Source organism: Sebastes fasciatus, chromosome 9 (genome assembly GCF_043250625.1).
Source record: "Sebastes fasciatus isolate fSebFas1 chromosome 9, fSebFas1.pri, whole genome shotgun sequence".
Taxonomy (NCBI): domain Eukaryota; kingdom Metazoa; phylum Chordata; class Actinopteri; order Perciformes; family Sebastidae; genus Sebastes; species Sebastes fasciatus.
Window position 1 is genome coordinate 13,279,783 of NC_133803.1, and position 23,314 is coordinate 13,303,096.

General features: G+C 39.3%; 1 protein-coding gene across 3 annotated transcripts in view; it reads left to right on the top strand.

Annotated features, from left to right (window-relative positions):
* The first annotated feature begins 2,722 nt into the window (after positions 1–2,722).
* The window catches only part of adam12b (ADAM metallopeptidase domain 12b), a 113,302-nt gene continuing 92,710 nt past the window's right edge, over positions 2,723–23,314 (top strand). Inside the window, exons 1-2 of one of the 3 annotated variants that reach the window (XM_074646128.1) lie at positions 2,723–3,183; positions 23,127–23,248. In XM_074646128.1, coding sequence (XP_074502229.1) covers positions 3,069–3,183; positions 23,127–23,248 — 237 coding nt within the window. In that variant the 5' untranslated portion in view covers positions 2,723–3,068. Of the gene's footprint in view, positions 3,184–23,126; positions 23,249–23,314 lie in introns of those variants that run through there. The other 2 variants (XM_074646129.1, XM_074646130.1) reach the window with 2 other exon arrangements.

Below are 23,314 nucleotides of genomic sequence, written 5' to 3' on the forward strand. Positions count from 1 at the left end.
ACTCTTAAATTACAATATGCTGAAAGGTTATTATGGCTTTTTTGCCCAATGATGCCAAAAATATTCTACTTACTGCTGCTTTAAATCCTGAACAAAATGCTAAGTTAAACTTTAGTCTGCTACTGTAGCTCATTCTCCTCCAGTGTGAAAACGATGGACCAGCTGCTATGTGCTGCAAGGTGCTCGCGTCCAGATGGATTGATTGTGACCCATAGCAAGGAACATAATGTGTAGTAAACAATATTGCTATCCACTGACTCTACTGATGGCTGTGTTACCACTAAGGCAATTTAAAAGAGCAATCCACATGGGAGAACTGCACTCTCGCCATGTGGGCTGGTTCCAGACGATGCACATAGACTGACAGGCAGTTATATACGAAGAGAAGGACTCTTGTCAGTCAGCCTCCCTCTCTCTGAGGCATCATGTGTCTGTATGTCACATTGCTATCTCCGCATAATGTGGACTGTGTGCTCTTAAGGCCCCTCAACTGGCCTTGACTGACCCGGATGCCCTGAGCGTAGGGGAGGAGATGCTGATTATAAGTGTTTAGCCATTAGTCAGCTCATTGGCACCAATATTATCTGAACATCTAGCCTCCTGGTCATCTCTTTCTAGCAGTGTCTCTAGTGTTGTGATCGCAACATTGATACAAATAGAAATAAAATAGAATAAAACACAGACAAAAAAATAACCAATTCAACAGTTACAAGATAACAACAGAAAATAAGGGTGTTTTATGGGGGTGTACGTTTTAATAAAACTCTTCAGAGAGAAAAATAAATAAATAAATAAAGATGCACAGATACAATAAGACACTGAGGGATGTTTTATCAATCAAAGTCAGTTCAGGCAAAGCAGTGTGTTTTATCCATTTCTTTGCAGTTTGTTCCCTCAGTGGAGATGTAGAGTGAAATGACGCCTGCGCAGAGACATCTGTGACTTTTCTGCCTGCAGCGTACACGCACTAAAAAAGATTAGACTAAACCAAACCAGGTAGCCTGCGCAAAACACAGATGGGGCCAGGGTGATGATAGTTTGTCCACGCGTGTGTATGTGTGTGTGTGTTTGAGTGAGTGTCTGGACACCGAGATAGGGAGAGAGACGAGACAATCTCATCCCAGGGGTATTTCAAGATGAGGGATGATTCACCATTTTGATGGGCTGAATAATTTTTTTAATATACAATATTCACACTGAAATTGAATCAGGGAGTGCTTTTATTTCATCTCTCAACCTTACAAACCTCAATCATGACAAATGCACGGACGAGCATGGTGCAGACGCACACGACTTCATTTAAATCCTTAGTTCAAAGATTTCGAAAAGAAACTTTTAGTGGGAAATGAGGGTTCAACAGGTTAAAAGCTTAACATTTTTTGAAATGTCAACTTGCAAATCCCATCAACGTACATGCATAGATTTCATTCTACACAACTCATCACGGTGCTTCACACTACATTTTCCAGCAAATTACATCCCGAGCAGTGCCATAGTCAAACTGGGTAACCGCCTAGGGATGTGCCCTTTCCAAAGTTTTCTTTTTGTATCTTACTTGGCTGTGTTTTTCTGAGGCTGCATCCATCATATCTTACAAAGAGTGAGTTAGGGAAGGAGTGAATCATCTTAATCCACCGTGGGCCCACTAGATAAAAAGCAACACAAGATATAGCACACCAGAGAGAAGGTGAGACTGAGCCAGAGAGACATGGGGGACAAGCGTTGATAGGAAATACATCAAGTTCTTGGTGTAATATGTTTGTTTTATCTACAATCAAATGAGTAACTGTTTTAATTTTGAGCTTCAGCCATACACCTCCATCCACTGTGATTGGAGAAACGATTGGTTATTATTACTGGCCCTCAGTTTATACAATTAATTTACACTAAGCCACATATACTGTGTCTCTGTAACATACTGTAAGAAATCATCTAGTTACATCCATCCATTGTTTTTATAATTCAAAGGTTTAGGTGCAAGAAGAAGAAGAAGAAGAAGAAGAAAAAGAAAACAAGTTCATGAAAAATATAGTCAAAAGTTTTGCTTCTGGGAAAGTTATAATGTTTTGTTCCCTGTCTTATGTGCAGTCTAACTTTAAAATGTGGAGTCACTTTTTACTAAATATAAATAAATATATGTTTTGAGCTGTCATTTTATCTGTGGAATCTGCAGACATCCCTCCTGCTAGGAACTATTTATATTTATTTTGTTTGTCAGGTGATTTATGTTTATACAATTGTAATTTTGTAAATTAATATATTTATTTAAATATGTTTTAGACTTTTAAGTGTATTTATTACACATTATATATATAAATATAATGTTTGTCAGGTGATTTTTTTATACAATTGTAATTTTGTAAATTAATATATTTATTTAAATATATTTTGGACTTTTAAGTGTATTTATTACACATTACCATACATTTTATTTTGTCTTCATTTTTTGCTTTACATCCTGTTTGGTTGATTGTCATGTGTTAGTGTCAATAAAGTTGTTTTACACAAACATGACAACATCTGCCTTTTGTAAATAAGTGGATATTAATACATTCTTACTGTTTGACTAAAGCTTTTCTATATTAAATAGCTATCCATTCTCTTTAACACTGCATTAAAATGGGTGATGATAAGATAAGATGATAAAATAGTTTAGAATTAACTGTGTCCTGTATACTCGTCGGGCTTTAGGACCCAGCGGAGCCTGAAGCGCACATGGCGGAGTGTGGCTGCTCCGTCCTGGAGGAGATGATGATGAGTCCTCTTCTTCACTACTCTCTCCAACATCCAACATCCTCCTCTTCTGCCTCTTCTATCGCTCCTTGCTATAAACCTACCCCCTACTACACTATCAACATTTAGCCAACACATGCATGCATGTGCACGGTTTTCCCCCTCAGACCGTTTTTGCCCGCCGTCTGGATGTAGGAAGGAAAAGTTTTTGACAGCTTCTTTCTTGTGAGTGACAGCATTGACCTACATCGCACACCTGTGTGAAGGTGTCTGGGTCGTCTGACCGACTGGAGCGCCTCCTTCCTCCCGGCTTCACCTCACCGAGCCCGGGCATCATGAGGACCTGGAGGCGGCGGAGGAACTTTGCCTTTCTACTCTTCGCTCTGCGCGTCTGGTGCCTGCTGTCCACTGTCCATGCTGACAACACGGTTTACAATATACAGCAGGAGGGTGAGTAGACCACATATAACTGTATAACAAATATCTGCCATTCATTCATTCTTTGGCTCATTTGACTGTGTCGTGCTGCAGATGTTGAGCCACAGTCTGGTCAACTGAACATGATTTCTTTTAGAGTGTTTGGACTGGATTTCATTCATGTTTCATCAGGATACATTACAGTGTCAGTATAGCTCTGTGTTTACAGTAGGGTTAGTTGTAGTTCATAGCAATTTCAATATGTTAAATGATTAATCTCCTTTGTTTTCATAGATGCACTTGATGGGACACTTAAAATACCACACCAGTTTTGACATTTCTCTTCTCATACAGCTCATTTTACTGTAATTGTCTTGCTTTGCATTTTACATTTGGGAAATGCAGAGGGGAAAATAGTGTTGTTTTTTTCGACCCATCTTTTTTAATATGTTAAATGACTAATTTCCTTTGTTTGCATAGATGCACTTGATGGGACACTTAAAAATACCAATGTTACACACCAGTTTTGACATTTCTCTTCTCATACAGCTCATTTTTTTTCTATAATTGTCTTGCTTTGCATTTTACATTAGGGAAATGCTTTCGGGAAATAGTGTTTTTTTCCCATCTTTTTTAATCAGATGGAACAATACAGGGAAGTGTCAGGATGGACAGATGAGTTTAACATCCAGGAGGATACCGCGTTATCTTTAGGTTGTAAACATAAAACAAACTTCTCATACAGCTCGTTTGACTGTAATTGTCTTGCTTTGCATTGTACATTTGGGAAATGCAGAGGGGAAATAGTGTTTTTTTTCCAACCCATCTTTTTTAATCAGATGGTGGAACAATACAGGGAAGTGTCAGGATGGACAGATGAGTTTAACATCCAGGAGGATACAGCGTTATCTTTAGGTTGTAAACATAAACCAAACAGGATGTTATTATTATTATTCAGAATGAATGAAGACAGTGACAACCGGGTATTGTTTTTATGGGACAAAGCACGAGCCAGGATACAAATGTTTTTTTTGTGTGTGTTGGTGGCTGTGCACGTAGTATGAAAACAAAATGGGAAAGATAAAAAACAACATCCATCCTTATAGATTCACCCCCTAGTGAACCACAGCTACTCCTATGTTTTAGGTTAAAATGTTGTTGCGCTGTCAAACTGTTTTCTGTGGATCTTGACAAGTAGGCAAGTTGGGTTCCAGCATGCTCCGATTATAAATAAGGTTGAAAAGATACAAAAAAAAAGTCCACACTATGGTAAAAATAGAAGTTTTCCATCTAGAAAAAGTTAAATGCAATGCAGGTCCCCGCTTGTTCTTAAAAAAGGCACAGACTGCTCATTGTTTATGATTTTTGTGCTAACAAACATGGAGCCTGAGGGGTGCATCATTAATAGTACCACAGAATAAAGCTTCGCTGAAAAATAACCCACGCTGGCAGAGAAATAGAAAGATGTAGTTCAGGAGATGTTTACCATGCACATCATCTCAATGTGGGGTCATTAAAGCTCTCACTCAGAGGGTTTGCTGATGTATGAATGCAGGGAGTAAAAATAGTTTTAAGGGGTAGTGTGAGTATTGAAATAGGGCAGTACATTACACCTCTTTGATGTCAGCAGGATACTGACTTCAGCCTTTCTCTAAAAGGTTCTCATGGCCTCCCTCCACCTCAGTGGAGACTACGCTACAATGTTTTTATCATAGTTTGTGAAACAGAAAGAAGCAAGAGAGGGTTTCCTCGAGGCAGATTCTCCCTCATCAGTTTTCCTACAACATTGTTTGGATTATCTAATTGGAAATAGAGATAGAAATAAACAAAGCATTTCTCACTTCAGAAATTCTACTGATTTGTGTTTAAGGATGGCAAGGTGAGGATAACTGGAAAAAAAATGTGCCATGAATATTCAGTTGAATTGCATTTATAAAAAAGTAAAAAACAGAGTAATGTATGCAGTACAGCAAAAAGTGCAACAAAAATGCATGGTTTATAGGTACCATGATCATTTTGAGACTGTCCTCCCAAGAAAAATGACTGCATCAGTCAATTCAGCAAATGCCCCAAAACAACATGTATTTACTGAATGTTTAAGTGACAAATCCCACTAGCGGCTATAAGAATTATGAAATAGAGTGACGTTGGTATAAAGCCACAAAGTCCACAGAGAAAGTAGGTAGAAGTGATTGGTAGGGATGCACCAATACCGATACTCGACTGGATATTGGGCCGATACTGACTCATATAGCTATCTACTCAATTCAAGTCTATGTTTATATACTAAATACATTATATACTGGATTTGGAATTTGAAGATTGAAGATTTTTTTACCAAGTTGCTACGATTAGTATGATTTATTATTTGAATAATAAATAACAATTCAGTAAATTTATATCTAGGTATTTATTTGTTATGTTTTGTTTTCCAAACTTAAGAAAGCAATGTTTAATTCAAGTCTGATGTTGCCTTACACATAGAATGGTCCCAGTCACTTCCACACAGTGAGGCATACAGCTTATTAATTAAACGCTGGTATCGGATTGGCACTCAGTATCGGCTGATATCCAAAGCCCAGGTATCGCTATCCCTCGGTGCATCCCTAGTGATTGGACGGGAAAATTATGGACTTCTACACGGTAGACTTCTGTTTGCTTCCAGTTTCCTACAGTCACATTCATTTCTTTGAACCTTTTTAACCGTTTCCTAACCTTGCAATGACTTATTTTAATCCAAACCGGGATATTTCCCTAACCATATTGTTCAAACCATAACATAACGATCAGATCAGAAAATGTTTTAATATTTGCACGTGTGCAAACGGTGATTTGTTACAGTTTTGGGAGTCACTGTCAAAAGATTTCATTCTGATAGACCTTTAAAAATCACGCATTTTGTTGTTTAATTTAAAGGACTTGTTGCCTAATTTTGAAGTAATAAATTAAGTAGAAGTATATGTGAAAGATGCATGTATTCATCAGCAGGGAAAATAAGCTGCCTGGGAGTAATAGGTAGCTCAGGATGTAGGTTAAGTGTAAAGTGGTTGGTAGGTTTCCATTTAGCCAAAATGGCTCGGCTCAACAGTGGCCTAAATCTGGTACAACTGAACCCTTTTTCCATGGACCGGCTGGGCTTGACTCGGCTTGACTTAGCTTGACTTGGTTTGACTCTGCACGTCAGCCCAGCACGGCAGGGATTTGCATCTCCATTGCAACAGGGCTACCCGCTTGGAACTAGTGGTCAAAGGTGCGGCTGTAAAACGGTGGATGAATACATTTCATTTCATATATATATTTTTCACAATAAAAGTCCCCCATTATTTTGTTATTTAAAAGCTTTTATTATGAAACAGCAAAATCAGGAAAGGTTGGGTTTTCATCAGCAGTAACTTAACACGATTCCTACAGCTGAAAGCAAAATTGTAAAACAAAGCAGATATCTGAAAGTACAAACAGTGACGCCGGAGAGAATCTAAACTTCAAACCACAGAGATTTGATTAGAGGTTACAAACGCTGAAGAGAGAGCTGAGCACACAACATCTTTCTCTCTGGTCTCTTGCACAGACATGAGTTGAGTCTCGCAATACACGCTTGCTTTAGGGGGAGAAGGGGGGTCGTCAGGTGTTGGCCGCGGTGCGGCACAAGTCGGCACGGCCAAAAGTGCCAATAGAAAAGCCCTACTGGTTGCCTGACTTTGGCCAGATTTGTGACGAGTGCCCTGCCAAAATCAGCCAAAATTGGGCCAATGCCACGAGTTGACACTTGCCCAAATCTAGCTTGCGTGCTGCTATCTGAAACAGATTCTCAGCCTAAATCAGCCAAAGTCCGCATCCCCAAAACCCAGCCAAATCTGGCAGCCATATATGGAGCAGAGCCGACTGACACTCAGTCCTCCATCGCCAGAACACCTCTGTGTGTGCCAACACTCAGCTGCAATCGGCTTCCTGGATACAGTTAAAAAACTGTGTTGTGTTAGCAGTTACTGAAGTCAGTGATGCATCAGATAATAAGGAATTCCTCTGGAGTGTCATGTTGAGTATATACTGGCCTTGAAGCCAGTAATATTGCACTACTGAGTATTTTTTATAAGAAAAAGTGAAAGCACTGTAAAGGTAACAGGTAGTTTTCAGTGAGGAAATTCAAATGAAATCTTCATTATAGCATATTTAACACACCAGCATAGCATAAAGCATAGAGTCAATTGTTGAGTACCACAGAGGAAAATAAGGCTATTTATGGAATGCACTTTACAACATTTAACTCATATTATTTTCTGTCTCCCATTGCCAAAAGCGTGAAAGAAAATGTGTCAGGGACGAAACCAATTTTTCATTTCAACATCAGAAAGAATACTTGGAAAGGAGCAAAAGGTTGACTGACAGCTCATTGAGTGATTCTCAGAATAGTAACACATTTCTTGTTAAAAAGATGGTGTAATTAAATTTTTAGAAAAACAGTCTATGAAAGAATCTACAAAGTTAAAGTCAGGTGATCGTTAGTTGAGTCGGCTGTCTGCTCATTAGCTTTCAAAAAATCTAAAAGCAAAACTAAAAGAAGTCCTGTGAGGGCAAGCATTAAGCAGACTCTGTTTACAAATCTTTGATGGATTGCTCTCTCTGTGGCCCTCGGTCTCTCGTTGTCTCTTCTCTGCATATCAACTGGTTTTCTGAGGGTATGAACTTTTTTTTTCTGGGCGGAGAAAACTCAATAAATAATTAGAGACCGAATCAAATGACCTGGATTAGATTTGAGGATATCATCTGGTCAAACCGCAGCATCAGACAAAATTAATTAGAAAGATTAGAATGTCTGTGTGTGTTATCTAAACAAACTGGCGGAGAGGAGAATAAAACCTGACCCGAGCGCCCTGAAACGAGTAGAAATTCACACACACTCCCTTTTGGTTTCCTGGGATGTAACTCACACTAGCCTGTGGTAGAACGCTGACGTATGACTGCCATCCGGGTTAAAACGACCCCTTTCTGTTAAAGCCATTTAGGAAATAGCCTCACCCTGGTCTGTCTCTCAAACCCTTGAGGGTGGCTGTCGCTTGACATTTTGAGGGCAGGCTGGCATTGATTTGTTAGCCACGAGGGAACAACAGACACAGTTAGAAACGTCTCCCTCTGTTAAGCATCATTGGTCATTATAGCCATCAGCGTGATTTAGCTTCCTCCTCCTGCTCACAAAGTGCTGCTTTGCCCGAGGATGACAGGATCACAGATATGTTGTGTTTTGTGAGACGGCAACATAACACACAATACACAAATTAGAGATTTTACGATACCATTTTTTCCTTTCCGATAACTGGATTTGCGGTATTGGCCGATACCGAGTACCGATACCAGCATGATAAAATATATATATTTATATATATTTATTATTATTATCATCATTATTATTATTTAACAGCTGTTTACTACTGACAATGTATGGATGTCAGATGATGTACTTTTGTAGGTTCTAACTGAATCTCCTGCTTCACTGTTTGTACATTCAAATATCTGCCTTATTGTACTGTTTTGCTTTCAGCTGCATAGGAGTCGTGTTAAGTTGCTGCTGATAAAAAACATTTTCTGATTTTGCTGATTCATAATAACAGCTTTTAAATAACAAAATAACGGGGGGACTTTTATTGTGAAGAAGGAAATGAAATGTGTACATCACTGTTTTACAGCTGCTTCTTTGACCACTAGTCACAACCACGGTTACACACACACCCTCAAGCAGGTAGCCCTGTTGTAATTGAGATGTAAATCCCTGCCGTGCTTGGCCGACGCGCCGAGTCATGTATGGAAAAACCCTACAAGACATGGGAACTTGGCTTGTGTCTTGAGGAGTTGTAGCATTTAAGCCTGGTTTATGATCGCCGTAGTGAAGCCGGCGCGAGGTGCGCGCGCCAGAAAATTACATCATCACAGCTTTCGCGTGGTGCGCGAAGGCTCCGCAAGTTGTCGCGGTGGTTTGTCGTGCACCTCTGTATTTTTGTAATCATGCGCCGCCTGCGCAAGCTGCGGTTTTCGCTTCAACATGAATGCCTTCGAGGGAAGACTGGCCGAGCAGGTTGTCCTGTAGAGACATCTCTACAACTGTTCATTGAGAGGTCACAGGGACAGTCACATGTCATTAAACACTTGGAGAGAAAAGAAGAGGCTTTTTGCAGCAGGCTGTGAAAGAATATGAGAGATCGTTTTGTAAAAGGAAAGAGGAAAGAGTGGCGATTTATAGTAATTTTGACTTGGATGTAAGCAACGGTAATAATTACAGTACACAAATGCAATGTTTGGCAGTACATACGTGTTTACTACTGTTGCCAGGCAGCCTGCTTTCCTTTACGGTAACACTCGTTGACTTCTTGCTTATCCACAGAATGTTTTTGTTTGTATGCCTCCTGGCGTTTCAGAGCATATTGCAACAAACATAAACGCCTCTGTACATGCTTGTATTGCGCAATGCCATCTACGGAGACCCGCGTCACTGTGTCTTGCGCAAGTATAAACAAAGCTTTATTCACCAGCGACAGCCTAAACTGTACACACACTGCACTGCTACGCTCACAGCTAGTTACGGTTGACTTCATCTCACCGTCACTCTGTTACACACGCGCTCCCTCGCTCTCTCTGTACCTCTTTCTCTCGAATGCAAACAACGACATTCGCTAACGTTAAGTACACAACATACACACTTATTACTACGGAGTTATTCCTTAAAGGAGTTCGCTACTTCTATAACACATTTTAGTTTAAAAAACATCTTAAAGATACATAAATCCCCAATGCTTTGGCCTGGCGGGGAGTCAACTCAGGCCTGGCGGGCCACCGGTCTAGGCTGGCAGAAACCCTGGTATCGGATCGGTGCATAGACTGGCGTACTCGCCGATACCCGATCCCGAATTTTGGGCAGTATCGGACGCATTTCTGATACTGGTATCGGTATCTGAACAACTCTAACACAAACCAGCGGCGTGCACAACTCATCGATGCATACTGCTGTGTGATAATCTGAGAAACTAACATGCGCACTCGGAATAATGCGTTGAGCTATTCCAGATGAATATTCCAAAGGAAGATGTGAGGGACGCATTGTGAAACTGTGAGAACAAAGTAGCAGACCACCACCTGCAGAGCCCTGACAGGCAGCAGTCAATCATGGGTGTGATAGATGAAGGTGGGTGCATTTTGCCTCCCCCACCCCCCGATCTACATCAGCTTTCAAAGAACCATTAGAGACAGAGATAGGTGTGAAGGCAGTCACCTACCTCTCTCATCCATTTACAGACAATTTCTCAATAATGGAAAACAATATTACTTTTTGTGGAGCGAAGAGAGGAAGAAAGGAATAATGAATAGATGTAAAGTAGGAAGGGAACACGGAGTCACTGCTGTCAAAACATATCTGTGAGCATCAAGCTATTGATATTTATGCTCGAATGCAGAATGAAGGCAGATATTGGATTTACGAGGTGCGCACACGCAGTCGTCAGTTCTCACATTTAAAATGAATGAGAGGCTAGAGGTGTAATAGAAGAAATAGGGAGTGTTTTGGCTTACACAAAAGAGCTGGGGAACATATGAATTCTTTAGAGCAGCGGTTGCTTGTTTGTTTCTTTTTCTTTGATGGAGCGCCCTTCTCAAGTAATATTAGGTTTTGCTTGGATGAGAGTAAGCTCAGAACAAGAGCGGGAACTGACGCAACAACATGATTCTGGTTTGAGACTCACGTAGTTGCACAGCGGACTGATCCATTAGGTCACCCTACATCAATCATTTCACAAGAGAAAGGTCATCACACGTCTTTGTCAGTGTATTTACCGTGGAACATCGCTGATTTGAGTCCAGCCATGCTCTTAAACCATCAGCGTTTTATATTGTGGGCGCTTTTGATGGAGGGAATAGAGGCTGTTTTCAGAGAGTGTTGTATGAAATGAACATCTTTTGTAAAGAAAGACCTCTGAGGCAGAGGTTGGTTGTGCTTTGCTCGCAGCAATTTGGGACCTCTTGATCTTTTATATGTGTTTGTGTGTGTGTGTGGGCGTTTGTGTGTGTATGCGTGTTGTACTTGAATAAATGTCCTTCCTCGTATGTTTTGCAAAAACCCCGACATACAAAGTGTTTTGCTGTTTGTGGCTTTTGCACAAATTTAGTATGCGTTGAATGGCCACATAGAACAACTACCGGAGATATGATTTAAATTGCCATATAATAGCCTATATTTGGCAGAACTTGAAAATCAGTTGATGAAACGAACTTATGAAAAAAGTGGTCTGAAAAAAATAAAATAAAAGGCTCGTCGGCCCGATTTCCGTGTTTCGTCAAATTCAAAATAGTGTTTTGTGGCTCGTAGGGCTGTAGCCTACCGATTACTGAATAGTTTGAAGCTTAACGTTGACATTAAAATTATTATTATCAATACCTTACCGAAACATTGCATGCAGTCCAGCTTCTCTTCCCCTCTCTGTCTCCCTGTCCCTCTCTCTTAAGCAAGCCAACATTCACAGCGAGGGCGGCGCCACGCTCCTCGTCTCTGTAATTTTCTCAGTGCGAAGTCCAAAAGTCAAAATGTATTGAAGAAACATAGATGAAATCATTATGTATATCATCATTATAGTGGCTTGCTCCGAGGCGCTTTGTTTGTTTCGCTCAGGTGGCTGTGTGTGAAGACCGGACAGCCAGCGGACCGTTAAGAGATATTCACTGAATTTGACAAAAAGTGTATTGGATTAGAAGCACAGTGGATCGGAGGCATTTAACCTTTTGTATGAGGTTATATAAGTTGTCCATGCTATTAATGAATGAATTTGGCATATTTCCCAATGGACATTTTGACCGTTGATTATTTAATCTGCCAGATAAACTACACGTGAAAAAAGCCGGCATATGCAGGCTAACGTAAACCCTGATAAAAATTGTATTATTTTACAGGTATTTTGTCATAGCCTACTGGCAATCCATCCCAGAGTTGTTGGGAAAGCACCAAAGTAGTTGACCGATCACCTGAATTATCAAATCGACTGCCCAACATTGCCATCCATAGAGCCATGCCGCTAGCGTGGCTTAAAATCCATATTCGTTGGAACCCCGTCTCTCCCACAAATGGCTGCTAGGTGACCCAGCATGTGTGATACATTTCCGTTAATCCCCAAATCCTCCGAGCTGAAGTCGGCCTAGCTCTGAGACATAATGCCCAAATCTGTGCAGGACAAGATGGGAATTGGCTTTTCCACTGTTGCTCCCACAGGATGGGAATGGGACACACAAGCAAATCTCACTAACCCACCCTGGGAAGTGTCCTATTACCATTATTTCACTGTGAGCCGCTGACCTTGTAGCGTACTCCATCAGACCAATAATGGGCTGCTCTGTTTGGAATAGATCCAGGGGGTCCCTCATTCAGGATTAACACCTTCTCAACTTCAGCGCTAATTACTCCAGTGTGTCATCATCACCGGGGAAAGTGTGCGATGAGGGAGTTGATAGAGGTTGTTGAAATGAGGCAATGAGGGAACACTCAAATTCTCAACTCCTGCAAAAAGTCTTTGGGACTCTTTGTTTCTCTGTGTGCCTCTCAGCCCCTTTTTCTCTCTGTCTCTCAGCCTGGTCTGTTCCTCTGTCGATAAGAAGCTCATAATGTTGTTCCTCATTGGAAGTCAGATTTTTTTTTTTTATCTATTTGATTTCGCTTTGGACAATTTAGCAAATCTAAGAGAGACCCTTTTCTGCCATACACGTACAAAGACGCTGGTGGTAGAGGAGCCAGCGTGCGATAGTGGAAAAAGCACTCAATCATTTTACTTCAGTAGAGTTAGGATATTATTACTGAAAATGTACTTCACTGCTTACTGTAAGTAGAAGTTACACTACTGGTTAAGTCAAAGGTTCAGAAAGGAAAGAATTTACTCTTCTATGAAAACAACAAAAACTCTATCCAATCAGGAGTGTAACTTCTTTTTAGCCACACTAGCGATGTGCAGCTCTAGGGTTGGCAATGACAGTTTATCGGTCCACCACTTTGGTCCAGATTCAAATATCTCAACAACTATGGGATAAATGAAATTTCCACCAGGCTTGCAATACAAGATTTGTCAAGTATTTAATACTCTTATCAACATGGGAGTCGGCAAATATGCTGCTTTATGCAAATGTATGTACTGTATATATTTATTATTGGAAATCGATTAACAACGCAAAACAATGACAAATATTGTCAGTGTGCTGACTTGACTATGACTTGCCCAAAACTGCGTGGGATTATCATAAAGTGGGCATGTCTCTAAAGGGGAGACTCGTGGGTACCCATAGAACCCATTTTCATTCACATATCTTGAGGTCAGAGGTCAAGGGACCCCTTTTTGAAAATGGCCTTTGCTGTTTCTCCTTGCCAAAATTTAGCGCAAATTTGGAACGTTATTTATTTATTATTTTTTTAAACTTTATTTTTTTCAACATTGTTTTCATATATGCAATTTACAGTTCATAATTACAAAAAGTATTTAACACATTTTTAAGTAATGAGCTTAGAAACAAACAAAACAAGATGTACACAAAAGAAAACATCAACATTAGATATTATAAAAATAATAAAAAAATAAGTAGAAAAAAAATAAATATATATATACAACTATATATATATATATATATATATATATATATATATATATATATATATATATATATATATATATATATAATATCTTGGAGCGTTATTTAACGTCCTAGTATGACATTGTTGGTACCAATGGATTCCTTAGGTTTTTCTAGTTTCATATGATGCCAGTATCTTCACTCTACCTTTAAAACTGAGTAAAAACTAATTTGTATTAACGCGTTATTATTGTGTTAACTTTGATAACTCTAATACCAACACATAAAACAGTCCACTGATGATTAGTATATATTACATACTGTATTGAATTAGTATGTAGTATGGCAAAAAAAAAGTCTGGTAGACATGGAATGAGTCAGAAACATAATTTCATAATCTTGTCCCTCTACTGTCATCTCTAAAATAAATCTACTAGAAATGTAAAAACATGTTTGAAGAGGGCTTTCAGAGTTTATCTTTGAACATCGCAAGTGCCTGGAAGTTACAGCTCCAGTGTCTTGTTGAATATACAGTCATTTCCATTTTATTGCTGGAGAACAGAAAGTGAGCGTAAGCTAGCCGGTTCATTATGCCGCTCCAGATGAAACGCAGAGATGGAAAATACATTTGTACATTTGCTCTCTGTGGAGAAAAGAAGCCTCTACGTATGTTTCAATGGATGACTTATTTTATCAGTTGAAGAGTCTTTTCTTTTAAGTTGCTTCTAGCATCAAACATCAATTCATGTGCTGCAAAGTAGCTAGCACTTCAGAGAGCTACAGTTGTACTCATTTTTTAAACAATGCTGTCTACTTTCGCATGTCTTATTAGTCTAGGAACATCGTATTGAAGATGAACTGTGTCAGCAGCAGTGCTTTTTTACTGTTTAGAAAAAAAGGATTCGTCAGGAGCCTTTTAACGGGAGGAATTGTAAAGTGCTCTCTTTGATGTGTTGGGAGGAAGAGTGTTTATTATGAAAGGAAACCAAAGGCTTCATTTTAGTGCTGAATTTCACACTTTGGCAAGACTCACTGTAACAACCTGTAATATGGTAGACTGTCCGTAAGATTATGTTGATATCTTTCTGTTTCTCTGAGTGACTCTGACTTCCTGCTAATGAATTAAATGTCAGGTCAAACCTCACAGGTATCAGCATCTAACTGATGTTGCAGGAGTAGTTACATGCCACTTTCACTTCCAGGAACGACTCTATTAAGATCATGGTCATGATCTGTATTGTATTTCGAAGCGGCCTCGTTCGCCATTCTCTTTGTTAAGGGCTCTTTATTTTTCCGAGGGCAGTAGGTGTAGCATCCGTTGCTGTATTTAGGTCAGTGGTGTTTTCATACGGAATCAGTAATTGGATGTACACAGAAAGCCACACTAAAGTGTTTTGTAGCGCTCCTTTTGTTCGACTTTGACCGCGAAGATGAAAACATTTTATCATCTTTAAACTCCTCAGATTTCTTGCGTAAGAGAATGTAGAAATGGAGCGTCTGAGGCAGAAGTAAGAAAACACCAAAGACACTAAGATCTTTACTGAATCAGAGTACTTGAGCACCACTCTTCTTGTACTTCCTTTCCTCTTATTCCCCCTTTTTCTCAGATTCGTATCCCACGTGCAAGCCTTGTCTTTGTGTCAGGTATTTTCACAAGTTGTATGAAATGCGCCATTTGGATTTATAGATATTGTTATTGGTATAGTGTACCTACTAATGACTAATGATGCTTACCAAAGACCCTTTTTGTCAACTAGTAATTGCTGCTAATTTCATTTAGAAAGCTTGAAAATCAATATGTATTATTAATTTAATATTTATTATTCGGTTCAAAAGTTTTTTTTTCCTTGCACTTGAATGTCAAACCTTTGAATTTACGTTTGACATTTTGGGGTAAAATGCTTATTTATATATTAAGCGAGTCATGGTTAACCAGGAACAGTGTTGGTCCTTAATTTCGTTGTCGGGCTCGATCACCAGGTGATGGTGTTTCACATTTAGGCTGGCTTTACAGGGTGAAACTTTCACGCAACTAATAGGAGGGATAAGTTCATTTTATATTAGATAATGAAAGCCATAGGGAGTCACAACTAAAATTTAACTTAGCTTAAAACAAAGCAATATATTGACTTACTCTACTGCGCAAGAATGTTTTTATTCCTGTATATGTTTGTCCTTCACATGAGTTGTCAAGTGTCTGACGCTTGCTTTGGGACCGGTGAGTATATTTCCTTCAATATTAATGTACTCCGCTGAGAAATTATATTATGAGCTCTCAAATGCATATTGTAATCCTTTCTGTCTTTTTCTCTCTGATATTTCACAATAACTATTATTCCAGAATTTGCTATTATTTCCTTTGGGATATCTCTCACCGATATCGTTCAAAACGCCATATTGACATGCCTGGTGTGAAAGCTTAGCGAAGGGTCAATTTGGGGTTCATTGTTGTGCCCAAAGACATTTTGACTTGTGGACAGGAGGAAGCTGGGGATTGAACCACCAATCCTGTGATAGGACAAACTGAGCCACAACCACTGCTGATTATTTGCTTCGCTGAGTGTTAGATTAGAAGATCAATACCACTCTCATATCTGTCCTGTTAAATATGAAGCTATACAGTAGCTAGAAGACGGTTAGTTTCAAGTGGGCAAGAAAGCAAATAAGTTTCCCGTTTTCCCAAAACATTGAACTGTTCCTTTAGTCCTTTTGTCAAAGTAAAACCTTGCTTTATATGCATAAGCCCTACAATAAATAATACCTTTGTGAAGCTTATAGATGTATAAGCTTCGTAAAGGTAGAAAACAGTGCAGAACTATTGTATTCTAAGGTGCTCATATTTTTATATAATTGAATGTATTTGTGGACATGACACAAATCCAAAAGCATTGACAGAAAGAACAAATCTGACCACACTTATAATACAACTCACGTCCATACAGTGGTTTCAGCTTGGTTCAATACGTGGCCATGTTATGATCAATATGTGTGATCACTACCAGAAATGATTCTGGGTTAGTTGTTATTTAGTTAGGTCAATGTTGACTGATGACGGTTGATTGTCATTTTTTAATCAGAAATGCAAAAAAAATCTTCTCAAATATAAATATTCTCTGGTTTTCTTATTCCTCTATGATAGTAAACTCAATACATTTGGGTTTTGAACTGTTAGTAGGACACAACAAGCTTTTTGAATACATCAGGAAAATGTGATGGGACATTTTTCACTATTTTCTCATTATATTAAAGGCCAAATGATTAATCGATTAATGGAGACAACCGGCAGTTTAATCAATAATGAAAATTATGATACATGATATTGTGAGATTGTGTTGAGATTATTTTGTCAACTGCTGTTTCCAATGTCGAGACTGAACTTTAAGATTCAATTAAAAAGTAATATTTTTATGCAAAAAAAAATCTAAACATATAGGTAGGGCTGCAACTAATGATTATCCCCTTTTGTCAATCTGTTGATTATTTTCTCGATTAATCGATTAGTTGTTTGGGCTATAAAATGTCAGTAAATGGTGACCAACGACTCAAAGTAGTTGCCAAATAATTTAGTTGACAACTAATCGATTAACCGTTGCAGCTCTACGTGTCGTAATCATTTTTCTTTTCCATGAAATAGTTTTTCTGTAAATGTTGGCTAATCAGACTGCAGGAGGAGGCTGAAGTCCCACTCTGACGTTCTTCTCTCTCTCTTGTACTCCCCGAACACCGTGCCTATAGATTACCACATGTCCTTCACCCCGCCTGTTTTGACCTTCCTTTCGTTGTTTATTCTCTTGTTCATCTCAAGAGAGAGACTCCATGATAGCATTTCTGATTGAGCAGATACAGTATTGGCTGTGAATAAAAAGTAGTGTATTCTCTTTCTACTATAGACTAACGGGAATGCAGATAATGCTGCACATGTGCATTTTTCAGCATATTATTTATGCATGTATATTTCTTTGCTTGCCTCGCAATATATACACCGTTGTCCTTCAAAAAGAGGAGTAAATGAATATACAAATAGATGTGAAAGTCATAACGCAGCAGCTAACATACTAGGTGTATAATGAGGTTGATTTGGTCCCGAGTGCAGCAGCGCCCTCCGTTTGACTGAAGTAATTGTGGCTCATTTAGTTTGTTTATATTGTTGGCTGTGTCACTTCCCTGCTGAGTAAAGTGGACATCAGCCCCTGTTTGAATTTACATTACCTACCAGTTAGTTAGTAATACAGCTCATGCTCGGGCTGGAATGCTAAAACGGCAGAAAAGAATCACCCTCGTTAGATAACCAAAATAGAGTTAGCTTTAAAAGAGATGTGGTTTTTTGAGGCTATTTAAAGAGAGAGTAGTGGAAGACGTTCTGGCTGCCAAAGAGACTTGTGTCTTTTAGATGTATGACCCGCAGCTGATTTCCCCTTGTGTCCAATATGGGGATACAACTGTGGTTGGCTTAGCAATCAAGATTTACTCTCCAGAAAACATATGGGATTAACCCAGTTTTTAGTTTGAATTTCAAAGGTTCCCCGAAGAGGATAAAGCCCATGAGAATGATCATGAATGTCATATTTCCTTGCTGTTTGAAGGGAATGCCTCTTTTTTTGGGGAGCAACGACGGATGTTGCACAGAAAAATGTAATCGTCATCCGGCTTGTACTGGGGGCCTACACACAAAAACCTTGACAAAACCTTTTGTCAACCTTTTCAGCTTCTCTTTCAAGCTGTCCTTTTTGTAACTATTTTCATTGCTTTCCAGATGATCAAACAAGCGCAACATCACAAATGCCTTTGAGGAAAAGATTGTCCAAAAGTGTGCAATTCATTGGGTCTCGCCCTCTACGGCGTTGTGTTGTCACGATACCAACATTATGACTTTGATACGATACTCTGCCTAAATATCTCGATACGGATACGGAAACGATACCACTTCCAAAAATCTAAAACATCAGGAAAAGTAATGGAATCATTTTTTTTTTTTTTTATTAATAAATTGTTAAAATGTATAAATTAAAAAAAATTAAATGATATGCAGAAATGTGATTTCCCCTATATCCTATACTAGTTTGTGATTTCTTTGAGGGTTCACTTTATATTTGCATATAGTTTTTGTATTTATATTTGATAATAACCACACATTTACATTTTATCTCAATTATTAATTATTTTTTTCTTATAACTTCTCTATGTTTGAATATATTTTTATTCTAGAATGGCACAACTTTAATTCCATTATATAGTCACTATAGTATTTCTGATTCTAATATCACTCATTAAACAGTGTTTATTATGGCTGTTTTGTAAAGCAGCTCCCTCGCCGGCGCATCAGTAACAGTTACGGTGGAGAATGGTACTGCAGCACGGTAAACGGCGAGAGGCTTCCAAAACAAAAACCCACAAAATGAAAATAAATTAAGACGAAGTTATGTGAGAAGTTGATGAAAGAAAAGCTGCTAAAATCAGGAAGACACCGCAGTAACTGTAGAAAAAGCTGTGTTGTGTCAAAGTGGTGTGAAGAGAGAGAAGAGTCACTCTTGACCGGACTGCTTTTCCTCTCGTCCATTTCACGTTACAGAGACAAAAACGGTAAAATAATACTTAAACATGCTCTCTTTGGTGTATTATTTGTTTGCTGAATTACAGGAAAGGCTTGGATAGATTTAGAAAAGATGGTGAATCTAATTTTATCTGTACATTTGGTCAGTAATTGGAGCCGTGCTGTTAGTTTCCTTGTTTTTTTTCTGTTCTGCTAGTTCTGCTGATACAGACATCAGCTCAGAGAGAGACTGTGCAGCCGGTGAGCGGTTCATGATCTGCTTTAATCTTCTTCTCAACCTCATTTGTTGACTCCATCCTTCTGGTTATCACTACAGTTAATTGTTTTACTGCTTACTCCCACCAGCAGCAAAGTTATAAGTGCCTGCTCCCGTGGGATCCCACTCTTAAATCTTAAAGTATCGGTACTAATAAAAACAGGGTATTGTCCCGTTTATAACGGCAGGGTATTGCGATACCTTTCTAGTATCTAGTATACTGTGCAACACTCATATGGCAGCAGGCTTTTCGTCCCGATCTTGAGTGTGACCATTCAGAACAACTATTTGCTCTTTGATGTGGTCTGATGACATGTTGTACAAACTAGTCTGTTTTGAGCACACCCCTTCTTTAGTTCCCTCTCTTCATTGTATGGTTCAATTACCACAAACTCAATCAGTTTTTTTGAGAAATCGAAATTAATTGTGAGGGATGTCACACCATTGGAAGTGTTGGAAGTCTTTTATTAACTAGACGTCTGCTTGACTTTCCCTTTATAGCGCCTTTTTATTGGCACTCTAGCCACAGCCTGTGGTCTCAGTCACGCTGCTCCGTCTGTCTAACGTTGGTTTTCATGCACCACTAAAACCAACAAACTACCATCGGCACATGTTGAAATACCTCATTAAATATAGGAGGTCCCTTTTATGCCCTTGTTAGCTTATTACGCACTGTGGATAAATGGAGAGCCCGGGCTACACCGAGAGCACGGGAGCAACCGCCGTCACAGACTGTTTGAAGTTTGAAGAAATGCAGTTGTGGTGGTGGTGGAGGAATCATCTTCTGAATTTTCGTCTTCAAAGAAAAGAAACATCAGACTTTTAAAGAGGCCGAAAAAATGAAGACGTCTCCAGCCGAGAGAAGAGAGGGAGGAAGAGTAAAAGAAAATGTTTCTGACTGTAGTATCGCTGCTCAGCGTTCTACTGAACTCTTATTGTACCCTGCGTGACGCTACACATGCAATGCAGACAAACACATGCTTTACGTGCGTATATCTCAAGGGATTAAGGAACAGGCCTTAGACGTACAGTAAATAGACACGCGGCATGCTCTCTTCTCTTTCTTTCCTTTGGTGATGGCAGGAGTGTGAAACCTCAAACAACCTCTCCTCCCCTCTAACACTCCCCTCTCGACTTCATCTCCACAGCTCCTCTCTGGATTTGTAACATTTATTGGGCTTCACAGGAAGCCTGCTGGGCCCGCTACAATACAGACATGCTCAGTGAGGTCGTGGGAGCGTTTGGTACAGCCTCTGTTGTCTGTGGGAGAAGAGGGAGGAGAGCGGAGGGAATTGTGACTATGATTCCCACATTCTGCTTAAAGCCACTGATCCGTTTATAATATATTTCATCTTATGCTATATATATATATATATATATATACGTCCCATTTTGTTTTGCCTCCCAAATGAGCAGTCTTTTAAGGGCTAATTAGCATAATTGGCTTCCAACTTTGTTAATTTCCCTTCAGTAAGAGTTGAAAAGAGGAGCAAAATGATTTGTTAAAGAGAGAAAGTTGGAAAGGAGGAGGAAAAAACAGAAAAGCAGCAGACTGCGATACCAGTTTCTGACCTTATATATACTGTATATATATAAAGTGAAAGAAGAAAAGATAAATAAGAAGTGGAAAACGACAATTTCATCCTGCCAGTTTTTTTTTTTTGTTACTCCATTCCTATCTGGAAATATCGTAAAGGCTGAGTTCCTCATAAACTGTGTGAGAGCATCTATTATTGATGCTCTGTCTGTGGCTGTGGTCCTATTGCAGAGGCCCTTTGGGGGACAGCACATCTCCTCACAGGAATGAGAGCAAGCTTTTTACTCATTCTCAGCAGTACATTCCCCAATCCTTAGTAGTGCTGTGCGATGTGTCTGAGGCTTCCCTGCCTTTGTTGCAGTGCTTTTTTTTCTGTCTGAAACATTATTGATGTGCTTGAATTATTGAGGATATTACAGAGCAATTGACCTATATCACTGACCCCGTTGTCTGCATGCCAGTTAGGGTTGGCCGATCGTTCGTATTTTCATATCGTCCAATCGTGGTTACTCGAGATCGTCAATAGGCAGTGTCCGAAATTCACTTTTTGACTCACCGGCCAAGGGGACTGGTGGATGAAAAAATCCACCGGCCAAGCATATTTTTTACCAGCCAAGATAATAAAGTGCCTTTTTGTGTCACATATACATTTGTTTCTGTACATTTAATTGAAATAATAATGTGTCATGTTGAAGAGAGCAAAATAATCTAATCATATTGACGTTTTATCAAATCAAGCCTGAATACTAGGTTTGGGCATGGCTATTTTTTCATACCTTCCTGACATTTCACTGGGTAAAGGCTACTATACAGCATATGATGGTATTTGTGTAAAAAAAAAAAAAAAAAGAAGCTGAGCAAAACTCGGATTGGCTTGTCACTAAAATGAGAATAGCTGGTCCACCTTAAAGGTCAGACCACCAGGGCCGTTGTTGTTAGCTTTGTGGCTAACCCCCTTCATGCTTAATCAGCAGGTAGCAAGAAAGACACAGGAACTTGGCTTGTGTCTTGAGGAGTTGTAGCATTTATTCACCGACAGTCTGAACAGTACACACACTGCACTGCTATGTTCACAGCTATAATGTTACTGATAACTCAAACTCACCATCAGTTACACACACGCTCTCTCTCTCTCTCTCTCTCTCTCTCTCGGACATTCGTTAATGCTCGTCGTCACTCCAAAAAACACATGAACTTTCTAGTAAACAAACACAACGTGTGCCCGAAATGACATCAAAACGCGGTAGAGACTCTAAGTGTAACCAAGCATAGTTTTTTATTGCATGACAATTTTGATACAAACATTTACCCGCCAGTGTGGCGGATAACCTTCTGAGATTTACTCGCCAAGCGATAAATCTACCTGCATTTGGCGCTTGGTGGGTGTTAATTTTGTACCCCAAAGGCAACCCCTTTGAAATAGTCTAACCTTTATGCTTTCTGCAAGCAATACAGTTAAAGTTACGTAAAAAAACATTTTTAAAAGAGTGTGAACATTTTATTTTAAATATTGAAACATTAAAAGAATCGATTTAATAGCAATGTCCACTCAATTCAAACGTCTCCCTTTTAAAAGTCTGTGTGTCTGTGCATCTTGTTCCGTTTAACATTATTATCTTTAATATCACAATCCAAAATCATATCCATAACGTTAATTTAACGTAAAGTTTCAGTGAGCAGGTTATTGAGAACGGAGATGTGGGGTGTCAAATCCATGGAAAAGAGAAGAAGACACACTGGTTTCTTATCAAGGATTTAAAATTCACTCATCACTCTCGCTGATTAACGGGGCTCAGCGGACGGACATGCCGCTCCACCAGAAACATCTCTAAATGCACAGTAGGGCGCAGATTCTAGAGACACCGCAGTTCGGATAATAAGTTAGCGAAAATCTCCTTGATATCGGCGTAGGAAAAAACTATCTTTGATCATCCCTTTAATAGCCGATCTTAAAGGCACAAGCCTAATGCCAATTTGATCTGTTCGTAGAGTGATGTTTTATTTCATCATTCCAGTCTTTAATCTGTTCTGGTGTTCTTTTTTTACAGGAAGTAGTCCGGAAAAGGCTAAACAGCGAGGGGGAGCAACCAAACCAGAACGCTATGGGACCACAGTACCTCTGCTGCTGAAGGGCAAGGAGCGCAGACCTTTCTTCCAGCTCACAGCCGGGGTAAATACTCACATGGCCACTTAGCAGCACTAGTTCAATGCTAATAAGCTTGTTCAGACAGCTTGC